The 20,804-nt window shown below is 46.4% G+C and overlaps 1 protein-coding gene across 1 annotated transcript; it reads left to right on the forward strand.

Moving 5' to 3' along the window:
- Positions 1-7,595: 7,595 nt before the first annotated feature.
- SLC1A6 (solute carrier family 1 member 6) lies at positions 7,596-20,150 on the forward strand. Its single transcript, XM_011384119.1, has 9 exons — positions 7,596-7,802; positions 8,571-8,708; positions 10,233-10,437; positions 11,239-11,281; positions 11,784-12,127; positions 14,975-15,208; positions 16,374-16,568; positions 19,148-19,282; positions 19,952-20,150. The coding sequence occupies exons 1-9, from the start codon at positions 7,598-7,600 to the stop codon at positions 20,145-20,147; spliced, it is 1,695 nt and encodes a 564-aa protein (XP_011382421.1). The 5' UTR covers positions 7,596-7,597; the 3' UTR covers positions 20,148-20,150.
- Positions 20,151-20,804: the final 654 nt, after the last annotated feature.

Genomic DNA, 20,804 nt, shown 5'->3' on the forward strand with positions numbered 1-20,804 from the left:
TTTTAAAATAAAAATATGCACTTTATGTTACAGGTAATGAGTTCATTCTTGTTCTGTTAAAATGAATAACTAAATATTTACAAACATCCTCGGTTTTAATTTCCAATACAGTAAAGGTTAATAGGTATAACCTATCCAAATAAAAGCTCTTTGGAGTCCTTCAGGATTTTTAAATTTAATTTAATTCAATTCAATTTAATTAATTAATTAAATTAAATTTAATTTAAAATTTTTTTACTGTGTACTCATCACCCAGCTTCAGCCATTTTTATTATGTTGCCAATCTTGTCTCATCTGAACTCCCACCCTTTCTCGTCATCCTGGATTACTTTCATTATATTATCTCCCATATTAAAGTATGATTGACATATAATTTAACATTAATTTCAGGTGTACAACATAGTGATTTGACATTTATATACCTTATGATATGATTGATCACCGCAATGTCTAGTAACCATCTGTCACCGTGCAAAGTTAGTACGATATTACTGGCTATATTCTTTGTGCTGTACATCACATCTGTGTGGTTTATTTATTTTATAACTGGAAGTCTGTACCTCTTATTCCCCTTCACCTTTTTTCACCCATCCCCCCTCGATGATCTTTTTAATCAACAGACAATTTCTTAGAGCAGTTTTAGATGTACAGGAAAATTAGGAGGATAGTACAGGGAGTTCCCATACCCCGCCAACCCCAACAATTTCCCCTATTATTAATATCACCCATTAGTAAGATACATTTGTTACAACTAATGAGTCAATATTGATGCATTGTTATTAAAGTTCACACTCTATTGAGATTTCTTCAGTTTTTTCCTAACATCCTTTTTGTGTTCCAGGAACCCTGCAGGAACCCATATTATGTTAGTCATCATGTCTTCTTAGTCTCCTATGACAGTTTCTTAGACTTTCTTTTTTTTTGATGACTTGACAGTTTTGAGGAGCGTTGCTCAGGTATATTGTAGGACGCCCCCTACTGGAATTTATCTGATTAAAAAAATCATGATTGGATTCAGGTTGTGAATTTGAGGGGTCCTATATAATTTTTAAGAGTGTAAAGGGGTTCCAGACCCAACAGTTTGAAAACTGCTGCTATTTTATTTATTTATTATTTTGCGTAGAAGAGCAAGGGAGCTTTGTCTTCTTCTCTGCTCTGTCTCCAGCCTCTAGGACAGTCTGGCGAACAGCAGAGGCACAAGAAATATTTGTGGAACGAGTGACTACGAGAGCCAGGAGCTCAGAGGCAGCTCTAGGCTCAGAGGAGGATGCAGAATCATCTGTGCACAGCTGGTGACTGAAGCAGAGCAAGTGAGAGGCTTCAGGGCGGAGTTTCAGGTGCCAGGAGAACCTGACATGTAGAGCAGGGATTCAGCCTTAGACACACATTGAAATCACTTGGGGAGCTTTAAAATTTGCTGTGCTTGAGCTCGGAGCCCTGTGCCCAGGGGTGCTGATGTGATTGTCTGGGGCACCACCTGGGCATCAGAATTTTAAAAAGTTCCCCTGGTGATTCTAAGGTATTGCTAAGTTTGAGAACCACTTAGCTAGGAGGTATTGTCAAGGAGGAAAGTTGGGCTGTATGTACCGAGTTGGAATTGGGGTGCTTCTCTCTGACCCTCTCCTTGGGCAAGTTACTGAATCTCTCTGAGTGTCTGTCTCCTTATCTGCTAACGGGGTTAATGATATCTACTTCATCAGGATGTGTAGTTTAAATGTAAATAAAAGAGCCTGCCTAGACTAGGAAGTTGCCATCAACAATTGTTCGGTAACATTAACAATAATAATAGCAAACATGTATTGATTTTTTATCAGTCACGTGGCTCTGTGCTCACCTTTTTAAAATTGCAATTAGCTTTCAGGAGAGGCAGGAGATGTTGGAAGCGACAAGGCAGTAGCTTTGAGAAGAAAAGCAGGATCAACATTGCCCCATAAATTTGCTGCTAAAGACAGCAAAGAATAATATTAATTACAATAGTAACAGGAATTATTCTTCTCCCATTTGCACAGTGCTTCACGCCGCACGGAGCATTTCTACACTCGTGTGCTTTAATTTTCTGTGGGGTCAGCAGAGTCATATCTGTTGTTTAGTTAAGGAGGCCAGGCTCAGAGAGGGAGAAGGGCTGGCCCAAGGGCATACAGCAGCCAAGTGCACCCGAAGGAAGAAAAGGGTCCGAGGAGCCCACTCAGTGGCCGTGGCCACTGGGATGCTAGCTCGCGCGCCTTCCCCAGGCCTCCACCCACGATGTGGGCGCAGGCGCTGTGATGTTAGGGACTGGTCCCGGGCTTGCCAGGGATGCTCAGGCCTGGGGAGGGTTTGGGAGGCGGCGGGAGGCTGGGGCTCCGAGGCGCGGCTCTGCGCTGGGGGCGGGCGCTGGACGTGCGAGAGGCCACCCACCCCGCCCACCCCAGGATCCCCCTCCTTCCGCAAACACGCGGTACTGCTTTTCCGGCGCTGCTGCGGAGTCTGGGCGCAGGGGAGGCGAGGGAGGGGGCGTCCCGGAGGGGATCCCAGCTCCTACCCCGGCCTCCCGGCGCCCCCGCACCCACGTGAGCTCACGGCCCGCGCGGATCGCCCCCGTTGCACAGCGCGTCCCGGCTCCGCGCCGGTGCCTCCGCTGTCTGGTCCCCGCGCCAGCACTGCGCCGTCCCGGGCAGGTCCCTGCTGCCTCAGCCCGGCGCTTCGCGGGGCTCCGGCTCCTGTATCTGGACGCAGGGAGCAGGCCGAGGAGTGGGCAGGCCGCCCCCGCCGACCTGGACGCGGGTGAGTGGGGACCCCGCGGCCCCGCAAGCTCAGGGGCCCTGAGGTTCGGGGCAGGCGGGATCCCAGGTGAGTTTGGCCCACCCAACGGTCAGGCGGGTGGGGCGCCACCTGTGCCCTCGTTCCCGTCCCTGGATGCTCTTTGTCTCAGCTCCTCCCTGCCCCTTAAAATCGCTGGCATGGCTCATCTCCCGGTCTCCTTGGTGAGTTTCCTATGGCGTTAGTTACCTATCCCAGGGTCTCTCCGCCGTCTCCCCTCATCCCCATCCCGTTCCTCGATCTGTGGCCTCCATTCATGGGCAGGTTCCATCTCTGTGCCTGATGCCTTGACCTTTTCCAGGGCTCGGTCTCTTATATAGCAGAGGGTTTATTCTTCCAGCTCCGGACAGACCTGGCTGTGACTGAGACTATGGTCACCACTGCAGGGGGGCTGGGTCCAAAGATGTGTGTGAGGTGGTGGTGATGTGCACGTGTGAGACAATTTATGAGTTGGGTTGCCTTCCCAAAGAGGTGTGTGTGGCTGAATATTTAAATGTGGTAATGAATTTGAATGTCTTAATTTTGTGCCCTGTGTCCCAAATTTGTGTGTGTGTGTGTGTGTGTGTGTGCGTGTGTGTACAAATTATTTGACTGTCACTGCCTGTATGGATTTTTATTTACAAAGGAAGTTGTGTAGGGCTGCGATGGTGTGTGTGGGGTTGTATGTCTAAAGAGGAGCGTAGAAGGGTTGTGTGTTGGATGGCGTGCATGAATGTGGCAAGTGTGTGTACATGTGTTTGTATGGGTAGGAACTGTATGACTGACGCAGCATGAGTGCAGTTGCATTTCTGAAGGTGTGGGTCTGAACAGTTCTCTGTGTGTGATTGTGTGTCTGTGTGTGGCTGCGTGCCAGTTGCGCACAAGAGATGCGTGAGGTTGTGTGTCCAAGTGTGTGTGTGTGTCTGATGCGTGATGTTTGTGATTTCCTAGCAGAATGTTGAGAAAATGGGCAGAAGGCAACCTCGTTTTGTCCACGGAAGCTTGTTTCAGCTTCAGAACATAAGAGGCTTCCTTTCTTTCCCTTGGCTCTGAGGGGTCGCCAGCAGGTGGGACACCTATCCTTGAGCCCCTGCAGAGACTGGGGACACTAGAAGGGCCATTTTCCAAACAGGAGGCATAAGAAACAGGGTTAGCGAATGCCTAGGACCAGGAGAGACTAGAAAAGACAGAACTCAGGGTAAGGGTAAAAGCCCCCAGGGATCCAAGAGAGACGAGAAAGGCCTGAGTAAAAGCCAGGATACTGGGAAAACCAATTTAAGTCAAGTGATGCAAATAAGACTTAGAAAAATTGATAGGAAGACACCTTCCTGCTTCAGCATTTTTCTCTGTTTTCAATCGTGTGTCTGTTGGGTTTCTGCTTTTTATCAACCACAGTTGGCATCTGTTTCGTGCTCACCAGGCGCTGTTCTAAACATCACCTGAATTGGGCCATCTAAGCCACATGGAAAGGGAAGTGGGATCTGAAATAAGAGCTCAGGCATGCTCTTCTGCTAGGCTAGAGGTCAGCAAATTTTTTTTCAGTAAAAGGCCAGAGAGATTGTATTATGGCCCATATAATCTCTGTCCCAACAACTCAACTCAGCTATTTTAGCACATAGACCATACAGAAGCAATGAGTGTGGCTGTTCTAAAGTGCCAATAGAACTTTATTTACAACAACAAGCAGTGGGCCAGAGTTGGCCCTCAAACTATAGTTTTTCCATACTTGCTCTATACCATACTACTTTTTGCAAGGAAGAGAAAGGAAAGAGACACAACTAGCTCTGGAGTTGTGACTAGTTTAGATCTCAGCTGAACACTCCGTGGGGACCCACGGCAGCTTTCAGTTACCATTCAGTGACTGGAAACATACATCCTAGAGGAAGGGGAGAAATTACGTGTTTCCTGTGTTGTGCATGGTCCCGTGACTGGGATTTTTCACAGCAAGGTGAGAAGCAGCATTGATGGATCCATTTGTAGCAGGACCTCAACTGGGGTTTGGCATTGGGGACTGGGGGCCTAGACCTGCAAAGTTGAGACACATGTCCCATCCCTTAGATACTGGGAGAGCAGAGGAGGGCAAGGAAGACAGTGATCTCAAAAAGTAGCTGCTCAGCCAGTGGCAGGAAAAAAAAAGTCTAGGGACCTCACTGTTGGTAGAACTGAGACTTCCTATAGACTCTCAGACCTAATCTGGATGAATTCAGACAGTGTAGATGGGGCTAGGGAGGAATGGTTTCAGAAGCTGTGATCCCTCAGAGACAAACTGAGCAAAGCCAAGTTCTTACTTGTGCAGCAATCCCAGGCAAACCAAATATGCACAGAGTTCTGCACAGGATACCATACTTACTGTCTTCCTTTGGCTTGGAGAGTTTTTCCTAATGGTGAGATGAATCTGGTGTATCAGTCAGGAAATAGCACACTCAAAAGAGGGGGTGGACTGAAAAGAGTTTTAGTTAAGGACTATTTACAAAGGTAAGAGCAAGGTTAAGTGATACCAGCATGGCTGCTGTAGTACTCAGGGCAGTCACAGGGAGGGAGCAGGAGAGGAACCCAGGGAGCGTGGTGGCTGTAACAGGATTGTGTTTTTTTTCTTTTTCTTTTTTTAAATTGAAATATATTTGACATATAACTGTGTAAATTTAAAGTTTAACCCATGTTGTTTTGATACAGTTATATATTGTAATACGATTGCCATTGTAGTGAGAGTTAGCACCTCTAAGGAATCCAAGAACACCCTAAGGGAGAAACGACAGTCTCTTCAACAAATGGTGCTGGAAAAGCTGGATAAACACAGGCAGAGCAAGGAAATGGACCCCTATCTTTCACTACTCACAGAAATTAACTCAAAATGGATCAAAGACTTAAACAAAAGACTTGATACAATAAAACTCCTAGAAGAAAACGTAGGGAAGAAACTCCTCGACATTGGTCTGGCAATGATTTATGGATGTGACACCAAAAGCACAGACAACAAAACCAAAAATCAACAAGTGGGACTACATTGACCTTAAAAGCTTCTGCACAGCAAAAGGAAAAATTGACGCAATCAAAAGGCAACCTACAGAATGGGAGAACATTTTTGCAAACCATATATCGGATAAGGGGTTCATATCCAAAATATATAAGAACTCATACAAATCAATAAAAAAACCCCAAAATCCGGTTAAAAATGGGCAGAAGAACTGAATACATTTTTTTTCAAAGGAGATATCCAAATGGCCAACAGGCACAGAGGATTGTCTGATGGGAGCTGTGGCTTCAGGTAGAGGAACACAGCCAGTGCCAGACGGGCGCGGCAGGGGGACCTGGGAGAGTCAATGTTCCATCTCCTCCCACCCTCCAATCTCCTGCTGCCTTTCATTGGCCAGACTGAAAGGGCAGCCAGTGGGCAAGGGAGGCTGGGTGATGCCATCTCCAGTGGCCAGCCTTTTGCCTGGGGGTGAATCCAGAGAGATAACAGAATTCTCATTAGCCCTGGAATAGGATATGAGGCACTGCCACTTGTTTGCTGTGAGATCAGTATAGGCAAGGCCGCCTATACTTCAGGAATTGGAGGCCCAGGGTCCAGGGCCCACAAAACTTTTAGGAAGCCATGAAAAGGTTTTCACTTCTTTTAAAATCAGAAGAAAGAATTAAACTTTCAGATGGAAGAAAATGTTTTAATATAGAATATAAGGTGAAATTCACATAGCAAAACTGATCATTTTAAGTGGCATGCTGTGGCATTTAGTTCACTTGCAGTGTTGTACAACCATCACTTCTACCTAGTTCCAAAATAATATATTCATTTTTATACCAATGCCGTTGTAAAATGTAATTTTAATTTTTTTAATGAAGGAAGGAGTCTGCGAAGGTAAGACGTCCTCGGGCCCGTGAAATCACATTTCCAAGCTGCCCTACACATCTAAGGTGTTTAGCTGGGAAAAGGATGGCAGGTGTTTATTTTTATACGCATTTTATTTAATGTGTATTAAAATATAATCAACATTTCAAGTAATGACCTAACTATATCTAAAGACGTGACCTAATGTATCTAGTTTTCATTTTAGATACACTTACATAGAAAATTACATGGATATGGCCATATAAAGAGGAGACAAAAACGTCTGAAGTTGGGAAAACAGTGCCTGGCATCCCACGGAGACTCCGAACATCACATTTCCCTTCAAAGACAGATCCTGAAGAGCCACTGGTATCAAAGATTGTCATAATTTCTTTCCCACGGGACTGCCCCCTCTTCCTGTCGCTCACCAGGGCACTCCCACGGAGCAGCTGCATTTACTGGGCACCTTCTGTTTGCCAGGCACTTGCTGCCATTGATTCTGTTGTTGAAAGCCCACTTGTTAGCACCTCCAGGCCAGACACCAAAACATACTAATTTGGGGGGCTAGCCCCATAGGGCTCTGCATGCAGTTGGTGCTCAGCAAAGGCTTGTTTGATTGAGTTGTGAGCAGAGGCAGTCTCCAATTGCTTGTGATGATATCACGAAATAAGGAGCGGGATGGAGTCAGAGAATGGCAAAAGCACCTATAATATTGTGTCTCCTTCCCTCGCCTCGCCCATGTCCTGCGTCATTCTGAGATCTTGGCCCTTTTCTTCCAGGGCATGACCCTTGAACCCCAGGCAGTATTCTCAGTCACCCTAGCCAGTGCACAACCCGGCAGAACGACATGGCTCCTCCCCTGCTGTCTGGATTCTCTCTCAGTTCCTCACAAACTCTCGTCACCCTTTCACCCACCCTTCGCTTTCTACCCACATCTGCCCACTGTTTTGTCCCTCACCAGGCCTGGGCCCTTCTGTCCCCCGCAGATAGACGATGAGCAGCCACGGCAATAGCCTGTTTCTGCGGGAGAGTGGCCAGCGGCTGGGCCGGGTGGGCTGGCTGCAGCGTTTGCAGGAGAGTCTGCAGCAGAGAGCTCTGCGCACGCGCCTGCGCCTGCAGACCATGACCCGCGAGCACGTGCTGCGCTTCCTGCGCAGGAACGCCTTCATCCTGCTGACTGTCAGCGCTGTGGTCATCGGTGAGTGGGCTGGGAGTGCGGGACTGCAGGGAAAAGTCCTTGCATTCATGTCTCTTCATGCCACTTACTCATTTGCACTTGCACACATGCACATGTCTCCCCCCCCTTAAGGACACTCACAGATGGTGCACACTCATGTAAACACAGCTGTGTGCACACCATGTCATATGTATATCCATGTGTACATACGTGCATATGAACACACTATACAAACACTTTTTCTATGTGAACTTACACAAATATGAACACATTATTTTTACCGAATGCACAAAACTTACAGTCGCAAAGACATAAACATATATACAGTTGCATACTTATACTAGAACTTCCAAACATTCACACATGCACATACAGTCCCTTGCACACATATCAGTACACTCAGGAGCTTATACACACACACACACCCATGTATGAAAACTACATACATATAAGTTACACCTCTACACACACATAGGAGAAACATGTGCATCTCATTTACAGGTCCACATATATAGGCACAGATACGTGTGCACAAATAAGTATACACTGTCACATATGCATGTGTATGTGCACACACGTGTGCAGACCTTTACACACAAATTTACACAATATCAGCACAATAACACATAAATCTATACATTTCTACAGTGTACACACATACACACATACAGTCATATGGAATGTTTCTCTTTTTCTCTCTTATCCACACACACCCTTCTTGGGAGGGATGGCCCCTGCTTAGGGCTGAATGACCCAAACTCCACTCTATGGACCTATTTTTGGCCCTAGGGGTCAGCCTGGCCTTTGCCCTGCGCCCGTATCAGCTCACCTATCGCCAGATCAAGTACTTTTCTTTTCCTGGAGAGCTCCTCATGAGGATGCTGCAAATGCTGGTGCTGCCACTCATTGTCTCCAGCCTGGTCACAGGTGAGAGAACCCAGGCCAGTGTTGGCCTCTAGCATCCACCCCAGAGCCCAAACACAAACTTGGAGGCAAAAGAGTCCCAAGCATGGAACTACCTCCCCAACTTAGAAACTCAAACACAGAGCATGCACCTAGCTCAGAGTTCTTGGCTAACGCCCAGATCCCAATCACACTCAGGCTCCAGACCCCATATGACCTATACCACTTATCTCAGTAGCTTTCCTGTATTTTTCACTGGAGATAAAATACCAGCCTAGCAGGAGCTTAGTATCATCCAGAGGTGAAAGGAAGACTCTGGAGAAACAGCCAGGGAAGGTATCTGGGGCATGGCATGGAAGGTCAGACATGCCATGGATTGTGCGACATGGATGAAGGTGTTTGAGATGGAGGTGACAGGATTGTGGTTGGGGGCTGGGATGGAGGCATGGATGGACTGTGCAGGGGTCAGCAAATCTTTTCTGTAAAAGGCCAGATAGTAAATATTTCCAGCTTTAAGGGCCATATGGTCTCTGTTGTAACTATCCTGCCATTGTAGCACAAAAGCAGGTGTAGGTTAATAGGTAAACAAATGGGCAAGGTTGTGTTCCAATAAAACTTTAATTACAAGAACAGGCAGTGGGCCAGAATTGGCCCCTGGGTGGTTGGTTGTCAATCTCCAGATTTTGAGACCGGCATGAAGATAAAGGCATGAAAGAATGGTTTCTTGGGTTGGATTTCCTGGAAGGAGAGCCTGAGATGAGGTTATTTGCACAAGCAATTTTTTGAGGATAGCTTTCAAGAGAAACTCATGAGGAAGTGAGGGGAACAGGATGGGGCAAGGAAGAAACTAAGCAGAGACATGAGTTCAGCAGAAGGCTGGCCTCTCGGCCTGATCCCGTGGGGAGCTCTGGAGCATGAGCCACACTACAGAATTGTTCCTCTCAACTCTGATTCCATTGGAGTCAAAAAAAGTTGGATTTTTTAATCCCTGTAGCAGTCAGTCATTGGCTGTAGGTCTCTGGAGAGGTAGCTGTTTTGTGGAATTTGAAGGCAATTCTCAGGTGGAAGGGGGCAGAATGAACTGTTAGCAGCCAACACACTCAGCAACTGAAAGATAGGTGTATCAGCCTGGTAGAGGACACTAGGGCACCAAAAGCATTTACTACAGATAGTGGATTCTGAGCTGGGTTGGAGGGAGGTATCATCATAGGGTGGATAGTGGGATGAAGAGTGGAATGAAAGTGAGGTTACAGTGCAAAACAGAGGTGAATGGAAGGTGGAGTGGGGATTGGGAAGGTTGGCTTGGAGTAGAGGGAAGCTTGGTAAAGCAGTGCTTGGGAAGAAGATGGGGTGGAAGATGTGTATGGGAAATAGGTTTGGGGTTGAAGAATGATGACGTGGGTCAGGGGATGGTGGTGTGGGTGCTGGGTGGGGTGTAGGAGGAAGGGAATTCTTGGTGGAACCATTGTGGGGAAGGAGGAGTGGATGGATGGAAGAGCAGGTGGGGCATAGATGGGGCTTCATGGGGCTGCACCACCTGTTGTCCAGGTATGGCATCCCTGGATAACAAGGCGACAGGGCGGATGGGGATGCGGGCAGCTGTGTATTACATGGTGACTACGGTCATCGCGGTCTTCATCGGCATCCTTATGGTCACCATCATCCATCCTGGGAAGGGCTCCAAGGAGGGGCTGCACCGTGAGGGCCGGATCGAGACCATCCCTACAGCCGATGCCTTCATGGACCTGGTCAGGTGACGTCCTTTCTAATTTTGATGGGAATTCTGGCCCTACATGCAACAGCATACTCAAGGACAGACAAAGAGGACAGGTTGACCCAGCCTGGAAATGCAACACCCAAGTTGAGCCTAGTTTTATTGGTACCCATTTTCTGCCTTGTAGCCTTGCACAAATCCTCTGAGAGCAGCTGACTCCTAGCATAGGATCTTTTGACTCTTAGCCCAGGGAGAGTATAGCTGTAGCATCTTGGAATGCACTTAGGACAGGTGGTGTTTGGTATTCCCAAGCTCCATTGGAAGGTGAGTGATTCTCTTAGGGCAGCAAGATTTTGCCAGCTAGAGTCAAGGTTAGCCACAGTTCCACTCTAGCCACTGACTGCGGGAGTCGGAGGAGTGCAGGAGTTGCCTGCATTTTTTTTTTCCGCATCACTGGCACATGTGTGTGAATTGTACTCCCTGTGGTAGCATAGGGTCCTATTAAAGGGCTCAAACAAACCTGGATTTGAGGTCCATCTGCACCCTTTAGCAGCTGTGTGGCTTTGGGTAATTTACATAAATTCTGTGTGTGTGTGTGTGTGTGTGTGTGTGTGTGTGTGTTAAAGGGGGGGACATCAATAGCACTCGCTTCTAGGGCTATTGTAGTGTTTAAATCAGATCATGTAGGTAGCACGCTTAGCTTACTTAACCTGGACTAGAGAAAGTGTTCAAATGTTAGCTGCCATTATTACTGTTGCCCTTGCTCTTATTATTGCTATTATCACTCTTGACACCTTTCCCACGTCTAACCCCTTCACTTCATCTGATGTTTTTCTGCAGAAATATGTTTCCGCCCAACCTTGTGGAGGCCTGCTTCAAACAGGTCAGGGGGAAGTACACGGTTTGATCAAGGAGGCTTGGAGGGTGGGGGGAGCTTGCAGCTGAGTGACTGGTCCAGAGGTGAGGGGTGGGAAGAAGGGCCTGATAGAGCAATAGCCATTGACATGATGATCAAGGGAGGGTTAGAGAGAAGGATGCAGGCCAAGGGTTTCCTGGGGATGGTACTAGAGGAGGAATCAAGGCTTCTGACTGGAGATGGTTGAGGAGACAGGCCCCCAAATCTTTCTGAGCATTGCTCAGAGGGCTTGTGAAAAATGCAGACTCTATACTCATTCTTCCATGCATTGATTGTTCACTCACTCATCCATCTATTCATTCACTCATTCTTCTATGCATTGGTCAAAGCATTCATTCCCTCATTTAGATCTACTGCATAAGACTCTCCAGGGTGTGAGAACCAAGAACTGGTGTTTGAAAGACGTTTCTCCAGGTGATTCTGATGCATACACTGAATCGAGTTTGGCTCCAATCTCTCCATATTTCAGTTCAAGACGCAGTACAGCACTAGGTTGGTAACCAGGACCGTTGTGAGGACAGAGAATGGATCTGAGCAGAGCACCTCCATGCCTCCTCCATCTTCAATGGAGAATGGAACCAGCCTCCTGGAAAATGTCACACGGGCCTTGGGTACCCTGCAGGAGGTGCTGACCTTCGAGGAGACTGTGCCTGTGTCTGGTTCAGCCAATGGCATCAATGCCCTGGGCCTTGTGGTCTTCTCTGTGGCTTTTGGGCTGGTCATTGGCGGCATGAAACACAAGGGCCGAGTCCTGCGGGACTTCTTCGACAGCCTCAATGAGGCTATTATGAGGCTGGTGGGCATCATTATCTGGTGAGTGCTGGGCTGTAATAGGAAGATAAATGATGACACGAGGGAAGGATGGAGCCAGGGCTGGGAATTCAGGCTGTGGGGCAGCTGCTGATGGGGTCATTGGGACCATTTGGCCAAAGTCATTTATATATGTATTGGTTAATTCACATACTCATTCACTCATTTGCTCACTCATTCATTCATTCCTTTCTATAATGATTTATTCACTCATTTACTTTCTTATTCATCTATTCATTCACTCACTTATTCATTATACTTATTCTTCCATGCACTGTTCATTCACTCCCTTGTTCATCTATGCATTCATTCAGTCTTCTATGGATCGACTGAATCATCCATTCACTCTTTTATTCATTTGTACTCGTTCTTCTATGCATTGGTTCATTTATTTTTTCATTCATTTATTCATTCTTCTATGCACTGATTAATTCACTCAATTATGCATTCATTCGCTCAGAACTTTATTCATGAACTCATTCATGCATTAGTTAAACCATTGATTGATTGATTGATTTGTTTAATCACTCAGTCATTTATTCATTAGGACCCATTCTTTGACCCACTTATTTATCTCTGCATTTGTTATTTGCTTATTTAAATATTTCCTGTATTCATTCCTTCATTTACTTAACACACTCATTCATTTACTCACCCACTGGTTCATGTCTCATTTGTTCATTTTCTTACTCATTTATCCACTCATCAATTATTCCTTAATTCATGTATTTCTTTATTCTTTAAATTCCTTCACACTTTCACTAATTTCTTCACTCATTTAATAGACATTTTCCCAGGCTGACTTGGTCTTGAACTCTGGAATACAGAGATGCATCAAGTTCAGTCCTCATCCTCAAGGGGCTCACAAAGCTTTGGAGGAGACAGACACATACTAGGTCAATGTAATACAAGGTGGAAAGTTCTGTAGAGTAAAGGGACATTAAAAAGTGTTGAAAACACAGTAAAGGGAGCCAATGAAGGGAATGAGTGAACTCTGCCCGGGAAGATGAGGAGGGAGTTATGGAGTTCACCTATAGCTGGGTCTTGAGAAGTAAGTAGGAATCCAACCTATTAGCTGGGCCTCGAGAGGTGAGTAGGACAGAAAGAGGGGAGAAGCACTTTAAACAGTAGGAAGAGAACATGCAAAACTTGAAAGAACCTGAGTTGTTTGGAGAATGGTGAGTTCAGGAGGGTGGGAGTATATTGTAACTTGGGAGTGGTGGTGGAAGATGTTAAGAAGACTGTCTGGTTCCAAATTGGGGAAGACTGTACATCATCCCAAATAATTTAAAAGTTGTGTAGGGGGCTAGAGGCCAAGTTAAGAGCTTGGAAAAACAGCTAAGGGGAAAGGGAGAGGGAGTTTATCAAGGATAAGCAAGAAGATTGACAAGGAATATTGAAAGCTCAATTGAATTGAGAGCCATGAGTTTATAATGGTGTCATTGGTATGGTTGGGGAAAACATCCATACGTGCCAGGTTGCTGAGTATAGGAGGAAAGAAGTCATGTGCAATTGATTCAGGGTTGAAAAATTTTGCAGAGAATGAGGTGGAAAGAAGGTGAGGGAGTTAGGAAAGGGGTTTACAGAGTAATCACAGAGGTAGATCTAGACTTGGGATAAATTAACAACCACTGACTAGGGCTAACCTTGAGCCCAGCTTGAGGAACACAGATGCGGCTAGAGAAGTCCCCCACATTCTCATTCCCTCAGCCTTAGCCTGAGTCTCATCATTTCTGACCCAAGCTATTGCACCAACTTCCCAAGAGGTCCCCACCTCCTCCAGTACATTCACTTGACAGTGACTAAGCGCCGACTTCAATTTCTAAAGAGAGGAATAATAATTGAAACCTGATGATGGGTGAATGATGGCACAAGACTAAGCAATGGACTGAATTGTGGGGAAAACAGGCGAGTCTTTAATGAACATACTTCTGTCTCTACTCCTCTTTACACTCACTGCTCCAGCCACACTGGTCTTCTCTCTGCTCCTCCAGTACCCCCAGCTCATGCTCATCACAGGGTCTTTGCACTGTGCCTACAATGCTTTCCCTCAGATATACATGGTTCCTCCTCATCATTCAGGCCTCAGTTTAACTGTCATCTTTTCAGAGAAGCCCTTTCTGACTCCTTACACTTAAGTAGCCACACTCAGTGACTCACTTTTGCAATTATCACCCTCTGAAGTTTTTAATTACATGTTTCTATGTTTACTGCCTATTTCCCCCATTAGAATGAAAGCACCGTGAGGGCAAGGAGCATGTGAATGGAACATAGCAGGTGCTTAATAGATTTTTGTTGAGTGAATGAATAAATAGATGATTTGATAAGACAGGTTGTTTGAGATGTCCATGGGAAATCCAGGTGAAATAGCTCAGGGCTGGTGAATGAGTGAGAATATGCACTTATAGGAAAGAAAATATGGGCACAAACGTTGCAAATGTAGAACAAAGGTTGGGGACAGTGAATATAGGGAAGTTAGGGAGCCAGAGATAGTGATTGTTTGGGTAATGACTAAGGAAAGAGTCCTGAAGATGGTGATTATGGTGGAGAGGAACATGAGTGGAGGAGTGGATGAAGGAGAGACCTTACAAGATTTAATCCCCTGGAGTTGTAAGAGCTTTCCAGCTGTTAAGGGTGGAGCTGCATGTGAACAGGAAGAGGAGGTGAAATATATTTGTGGGGCCCAGCCCCATTTGTTAATGTGTAGGGAAGACTGGGGTAAAGTAGGGTGCTGTGTGGTGGGCACTGCCTGGCTTGAGGGTCTTATGTGGGCAAAGCCTTGGGGATGCCAGCTCTAGGTTCACAGAGAACATCACGAGGGAGCCCTGACAGGTGTCTGGCTTGGCTCAGGTATGCACCTGTGGGTATCCTGTTCCTGATTGCTGGGAAGATCCTAGAGATGGAAGACATGGCTGTCCTGGGGGGTCAGCTGGGCATGTATACCCTGACTGTCATCGTGGGCTTGTTCTTACATGCTGGTGGCGTCCTGCCTCTCATCTACTTCCTCATCACCCACCGGAACCCCTTCCCCTTCATCGGGGGCATGCTGCAGGCCCTCATCACCGCTATGGGCACATCTTCCAGGTATGGCCTTGTCCCCCACCATGGATACCCTTCCTAGGTTTATTGTCTTTCATTGGCTCTCCTAGGAGACCTGCCCTCCCTTTACTACACAGAACCTCTTCTGAGCTGTTCAGTAATGTCAGGGGCTCCTGAAGGTCTCTAGGTGGCACACCTGGGCACTGATCTTTGTCCTGGATGTCTCTCTTGATCCCTTTTCCTCCTTTCCTGGGCCTCTATTTCATATGGAGGAGAATCAACTGCCAATTTTGAGGTTAAGATGAAGGTTCTAACATACATCATGTTCTCAGTCATTTTCTAGCTCAGAGAGTCTCTTCTTTTGAGATGATGTCTGGAAGCTCTCTCGGCCTCCTTCCCCTTTTTTGAGGGGTTAGGGTTTTAATAAAGAACTCTCTTTTCTTTCATCACCCCAATTCAAAACAATTTGAGAAGTATCACAAACACCAACCAGATGGGAGGAAAATATCACTTTTATTGCCCATAACACTGATTGGAGAATGTGCCTTTTGATCTGTGGTCAAGTAGGATTGTTGCCACTGTACCCCAGAATTAAACCCACTTGATCACCACAGGGCTGGACACCTAAAGGCCCTCTCTGTGGGTTCAGACTTATCATTGCATGACATAAAGCTGACCAGACAGACACATGTTTTGTGGACAGGCTGACCCCAAATGAGATGTTCATTCCTTCGATGAAACTCACCAGACAATTGAGTCTCCCTTCCTCTTCTGAGAAGTGGAGCGGGGGGGAGACACTGAGAGGGTTAGTAGCTGAGATAATTCCGGCCAAAGATGGGGTCCTATATTATATCCCTCTCTTAGCCCCGAAGGGTGGGAAGTCAGAAGGCCCTTAGTCTTCTTCCTTCTGGGAGTGGATAGATAGAGTGAACTAGTGGCATGAACTAGTCTAGTAATTAGCTATTGGCTTTAAGTGAGTCATGACACCTTCAGCCTGGAGGACCCCAGTGCTGCGTGCTCCCTGTGTTGTGAGGAGTTCCTCTTCCATGCAGTTATCAGCCTCTGAAAACTTAGACATCTGCCATCACCCCCTGCTCTGGCTCCTGCCTGGCCTCCCAGTGTTCTCAAGGGGAGCCCTCCTTTGGCCCATTGCTGCTCCAGCCCCACCCTGCCATCCCCTGTTCTCAGCCCCTGGGGCTCTCTCCTCCAGCTCTGCGACACTGCCTATTACCTTCCGCTGCCTTGAGGAGGGCCTGGGTGTGGACCGCCGCATCACCAGGTTCGTGCTGCCTGTGGGGGCCACTGTCAACATGGATGGCACCGCCCTCTACGAGGCCCTTGCTGCCATCTTCATTGCTCAGGTCAACAACTACGAGCTCAACTTGGGCCAGATCACAACTATCAGGTGAGATGGTCTTGGTTGGATCTGTCAGCAAGTGAGACCTAAGAAGTCACTAGCTTGGCTAGGGGAGGCGGGAGCCTCAGCTCAGGGTCAAGGGAGACCTTGGATGTTGGAGGGTGGATGTGGACAGAGCCCAGTCACCCACATTGGGTGAGGCTTAAGGTGAGACTTTGCAACCTGAGGCTGTCAGGAGCTGGCAAAGTGTTCCAGTCAGATCTCCTTTCACATGCTATTGTGGGAGATCACTTTATCCAGTATTTTCCAAAGTATGGTTGTTGCATCCCAATAACTTGAGATTCTTGCTATAAATATGGATTCCTGGGTCCCATCACCCAGATGTTCCAACTTAGTCATAAAAATAACAGCTAACATTATCATCTTCAAGTCTTTGCTCCAATGTCACCTTTTCAGGAAAACATTTCCTGAATACCCTATTTAAAATTACATGTCTGGACTTAGGCTGAACGGTTTCCTCATAGCACCGTCTGTCTAGTATATTTATTCATCTTGCTTATTGCCTGCCTCCTCCACTAGCTTGTAAACTCCTTTTGGACTGGGATTTCCTTCTATTGGAATTTCTGCCAGGTGTCTAGCATGTGGTAGATGCTCAATAAATATGAATTGAGAAAGCTAATTTATTGAAGGCTCTGTAAATAGTCTTATGCAAAGTACCTTTGTGCCCATTTGTTTGATCCTCACAAACCCCCTTAAGTGGGTAAAATGATCACTATTGTTTTAGAGAGGATGAAAAGGAAGTCGAGGCAGATTTAAGTCATTTTCCCAAAGTCACCTAGTGGGGAGAGGTTGAGCCAGGAGTCCGGTAACCTCAGAGCACAGAGTGGGAGGAGGGATGGACGAGTGGGAGGAAGGCACATGCATTCAAGGAAGCTGGCCTAGGAACCAAAGGTATATGTGGGCAATGGTTTGAGATTCTCTGGCCCAGGAGAAGGGTCTGAGTCAACAGACCCTTCCTTCTGTCAGCAACTCGGTGTTGCCTTTATGTGAGCAGGAAGCACTTGGAGCTCATGGGGCTGGGGTTCCTATTTTATATTTCTTCTGAAACAGGTCTCATAAGTATTGAGTATTAGGGAATAGCTTCTTGTTCAATCAGTCAGCTAATATTTATTATAGTAGTACTGACTCAGTCTCAGGAGCTGAGGACATGGCTGTGAGCAACACACTCATGGTTCTGCACTGGGTCTCTTTGGGAGTCGGATGACACAGCAGACTCAGGGTCCTGGGATGGTGCCATTGAGGATTTTCTTCATGACTTGGGCTCCTGGTAGTAAGGACTCTGCATGAACTCCCAGCAAAGGCTGGCTGGGATGTGCTAGACAGAACTCTCCAAGGCTCTGTGCTCTTATGCAGGAATATATTTTTTTTAGAGGAAGAAGACAGACTCATTGTGACTCCTGTGCTGGTAGAGGCTCAAGGGCCAATTTCTTGACTGGTTGGGAATTCCTACTTTGGACCTGATCTGAACTTAACCTAACGAAGTTCAAGTTGGTTTCTTGAATCAACTGGAATTAGCTTATCCCATTGAGAGCGTGCTATGTGCCTTGCAGGGGCACCCACAGATCACTATTTATGCCAGGGCTGGCATTTAGGGGAAATAGTCTCTCTTACTAAGAGTAGTGGTAATAATTACCCTTCTTGAAGCCCCATTCAGGAAGCACTGTGCTCTACCACTCACAATAACCCTACAAAGTAGGTACATGTCTCCCATTCTACAGATGAGGAAGTAGAGGCTCTGAGTTTATGTTTAAAGTTGTATGGCTGATGATTGGAGTCTGCTCATTCTCTGTCCACCAACCCAAGGGTTCGCTCCTCACTGTTTTGATAGAGACGTTATCTGAGCTAGGTGTCCAGAGTGGCTTCATGTTCATAATTATAAAATTTGGGAGGGGGCTTCAGAGGCCACCAGGAAGAAAGATGCCAGCTTCAGATACTAATGCCTTTTCTAGCAAGCTCAGTGGCTTTAGAATTTTTAGCACACCATGTCAGACAATCAGAGTTGATACAGTAGTCAAATCTAGCTTACTTTTGATCCAGTCTGACCTTCTTCTTGATGGTGGAGCACCATCTTTTTCATTTTCCATGAGTTCTACCTTTCAGTTTTCCAAAACCATATATAATTTTTTATTTGTTTAGCATCATAGACAATTTCTTCTTTTGGTTCTAAACTTGGCCCCTCTTCCAGAGTTTCATTCCTGGCAGCTGTACCTGGCAGTACCGATCTACCTACTTTCAGTATATATGTGCATGCAATGAACTCAGTCTCGTGGTTCATGGCTGCTGCCTGGGTTGATTCTTCTGCCCTCTTCCAGCCTGTGAGGCAGCTTAGTTATGTACCTGCTCTTGCACCTACAATATGAGTTGTGAAATGTCCCAGCAAAGGATGAGCAGACCTGTCTGCACTGGCCCAGAGCGAAAGTTGCTTTACATTTGCTTTTTTTTTTTGGATTTTAATTTAAGATGTGCTGGAGAACTGACTCCTTCCCTTCTGTTGTGCCTTTTCTCACTGCCTTCCTCATTTATCCCTTTCCTCTTCCTGCTTCCCTATGTTCTCTCTTCATTTGCAGTATCACAGCTACAGCAGCCAGTGTTGGGGCTGCTGGCATCCCCCAGGCAGGTCTGGTCACCATGGTCATTGTCCTCACATCGGTCGGCCTACCCACTGAAGACATCACACTGATCATAGCTGTGGACTGGTTCCTGTGAGTGTCCTTCAGACCCTGCTTCTATCTCTTTTCGACACCCTGTTTTCCCTGCAGCACCCCCTAAACCCATGGGTCCAGCAAAGACACAGAGTTCTAGAATTTTAGAGCAAAAGAGGAATCTTGGGGAATACTTCAAACCATGGCCCATGAATCTCAAATTCCATATAATTAACTTTGGGAAGCAGGGAGGAGAGGAGACAAATGATAGAGGCTTTACCCATCAGCTGTAAAGGTCCCATTTTTACCTGTTTAATGTAGAAGTTACAAAAAAGGTGGTCTGTAAGACAGAGCTGGCTTACAAATATATTTTTTAAAAGTATCAACTTTAAACACAAGAGGTTTACATAAAATAAACCTGAACTTCATTCTATATGATGTTCAGCTCACAACCCCTAATTTTCTATATTGGATGTTTACATCCTTAAAAAGTTGCATTGCTGAGATCAAATGTGAGCATATCGGAGCTGGTCCATTCTGCATCTTTTAGGCAGGGAAACTGAGGACAGAGTGAGGGTGGGATGTGCCTGGTCAGGGATTGACTAGAATGTGAACCCCCAAATCTCAGACACAGAGAACCCTCTCTGCTTCATCCTTTGCACTGTAGTGCCCTTCAGGCCTTGGTTAATGGATGTTAATGGTTAACTTTCTCTTCCCTCCGTTCCCCAGTGACCGACTTCGCACAATGACCAATGTGCTGGGGGACTCCATTGGAGCAGCCGTCATTGAGCATTTGTCTCAGCGGGAGCTGGAGCTGCAGGAAGCTGAGCTTACCCTCCCCAGCTTGGGGAAGCCCTACAAGTCGCTCATGGCACAAGAGAAGGGGACGTCCAGGGGACGGGGAGGCAATGAGAGTGCTATGTGAGGGTGCTGGGGAAGACCCACTGCCCAAATGACCATGCACTGAACATACATGTTCTGTCTGGCATGTTTGGGAGAAGTTGAGATAAAAGAGCAGGAATGAAAGGATGTCTACAGTCTTCTTTTCTCTCTGAGCCTATGCTAAAAGCTTAAGGGACATTGCTGAGCACGGCAGGGTAGAAATGTTTTCCCTGGGGGTGACAGGAAGCTTTGGGTTCAACAAGGTGAGGGGTCATCTCATGTTCCTTATTTTCTCAAGGAGCAGTAGACTTGAAGGAGGTAAAGGAAAACCAGTATTTCTCATAATAAAACAATATTCATAGCCTCTGTGTTGGGGGGCCCTCAAGACCAACTTCAGGTTCAATGTTTGGCTAGAAGGACTCACAGAACTCAGAAAAACTGTGATGCTCACATTTATGGTTTATTACAGTGAAAGGACACAGATTAAAATCAGCAGAGGCAAGAGACACAAGGGTCATGGTCTAGGAGACACTTGATGTGAGCTTCCAATTGTTCCCTTTTGGCGGAATTGCATGGGTAGCATTTAGTTTTCCCATCAACTATGCAGGACAACATATATGAAGTATTGCTAGCCAGGGAAGCTTATCTGAGCCTTGGTGTCCAGGGTTTTTATTGGGGGTCTGTTGTGTAGGCATGAAGT

Source organism: Pteropus vampyrus, unplaced genomic scaffold, assembly GCF_000151845.1.
Source record: "Pteropus vampyrus isolate Shadow unplaced genomic scaffold, Pvam_2.0 Scaffold561, whole genome shotgun sequence".
Classification (NCBI taxonomy): domain Eukaryota; kingdom Metazoa; phylum Chordata; class Mammalia; order Chiroptera; family Pteropodidae; genus Pteropus; species Pteropus vampyrus.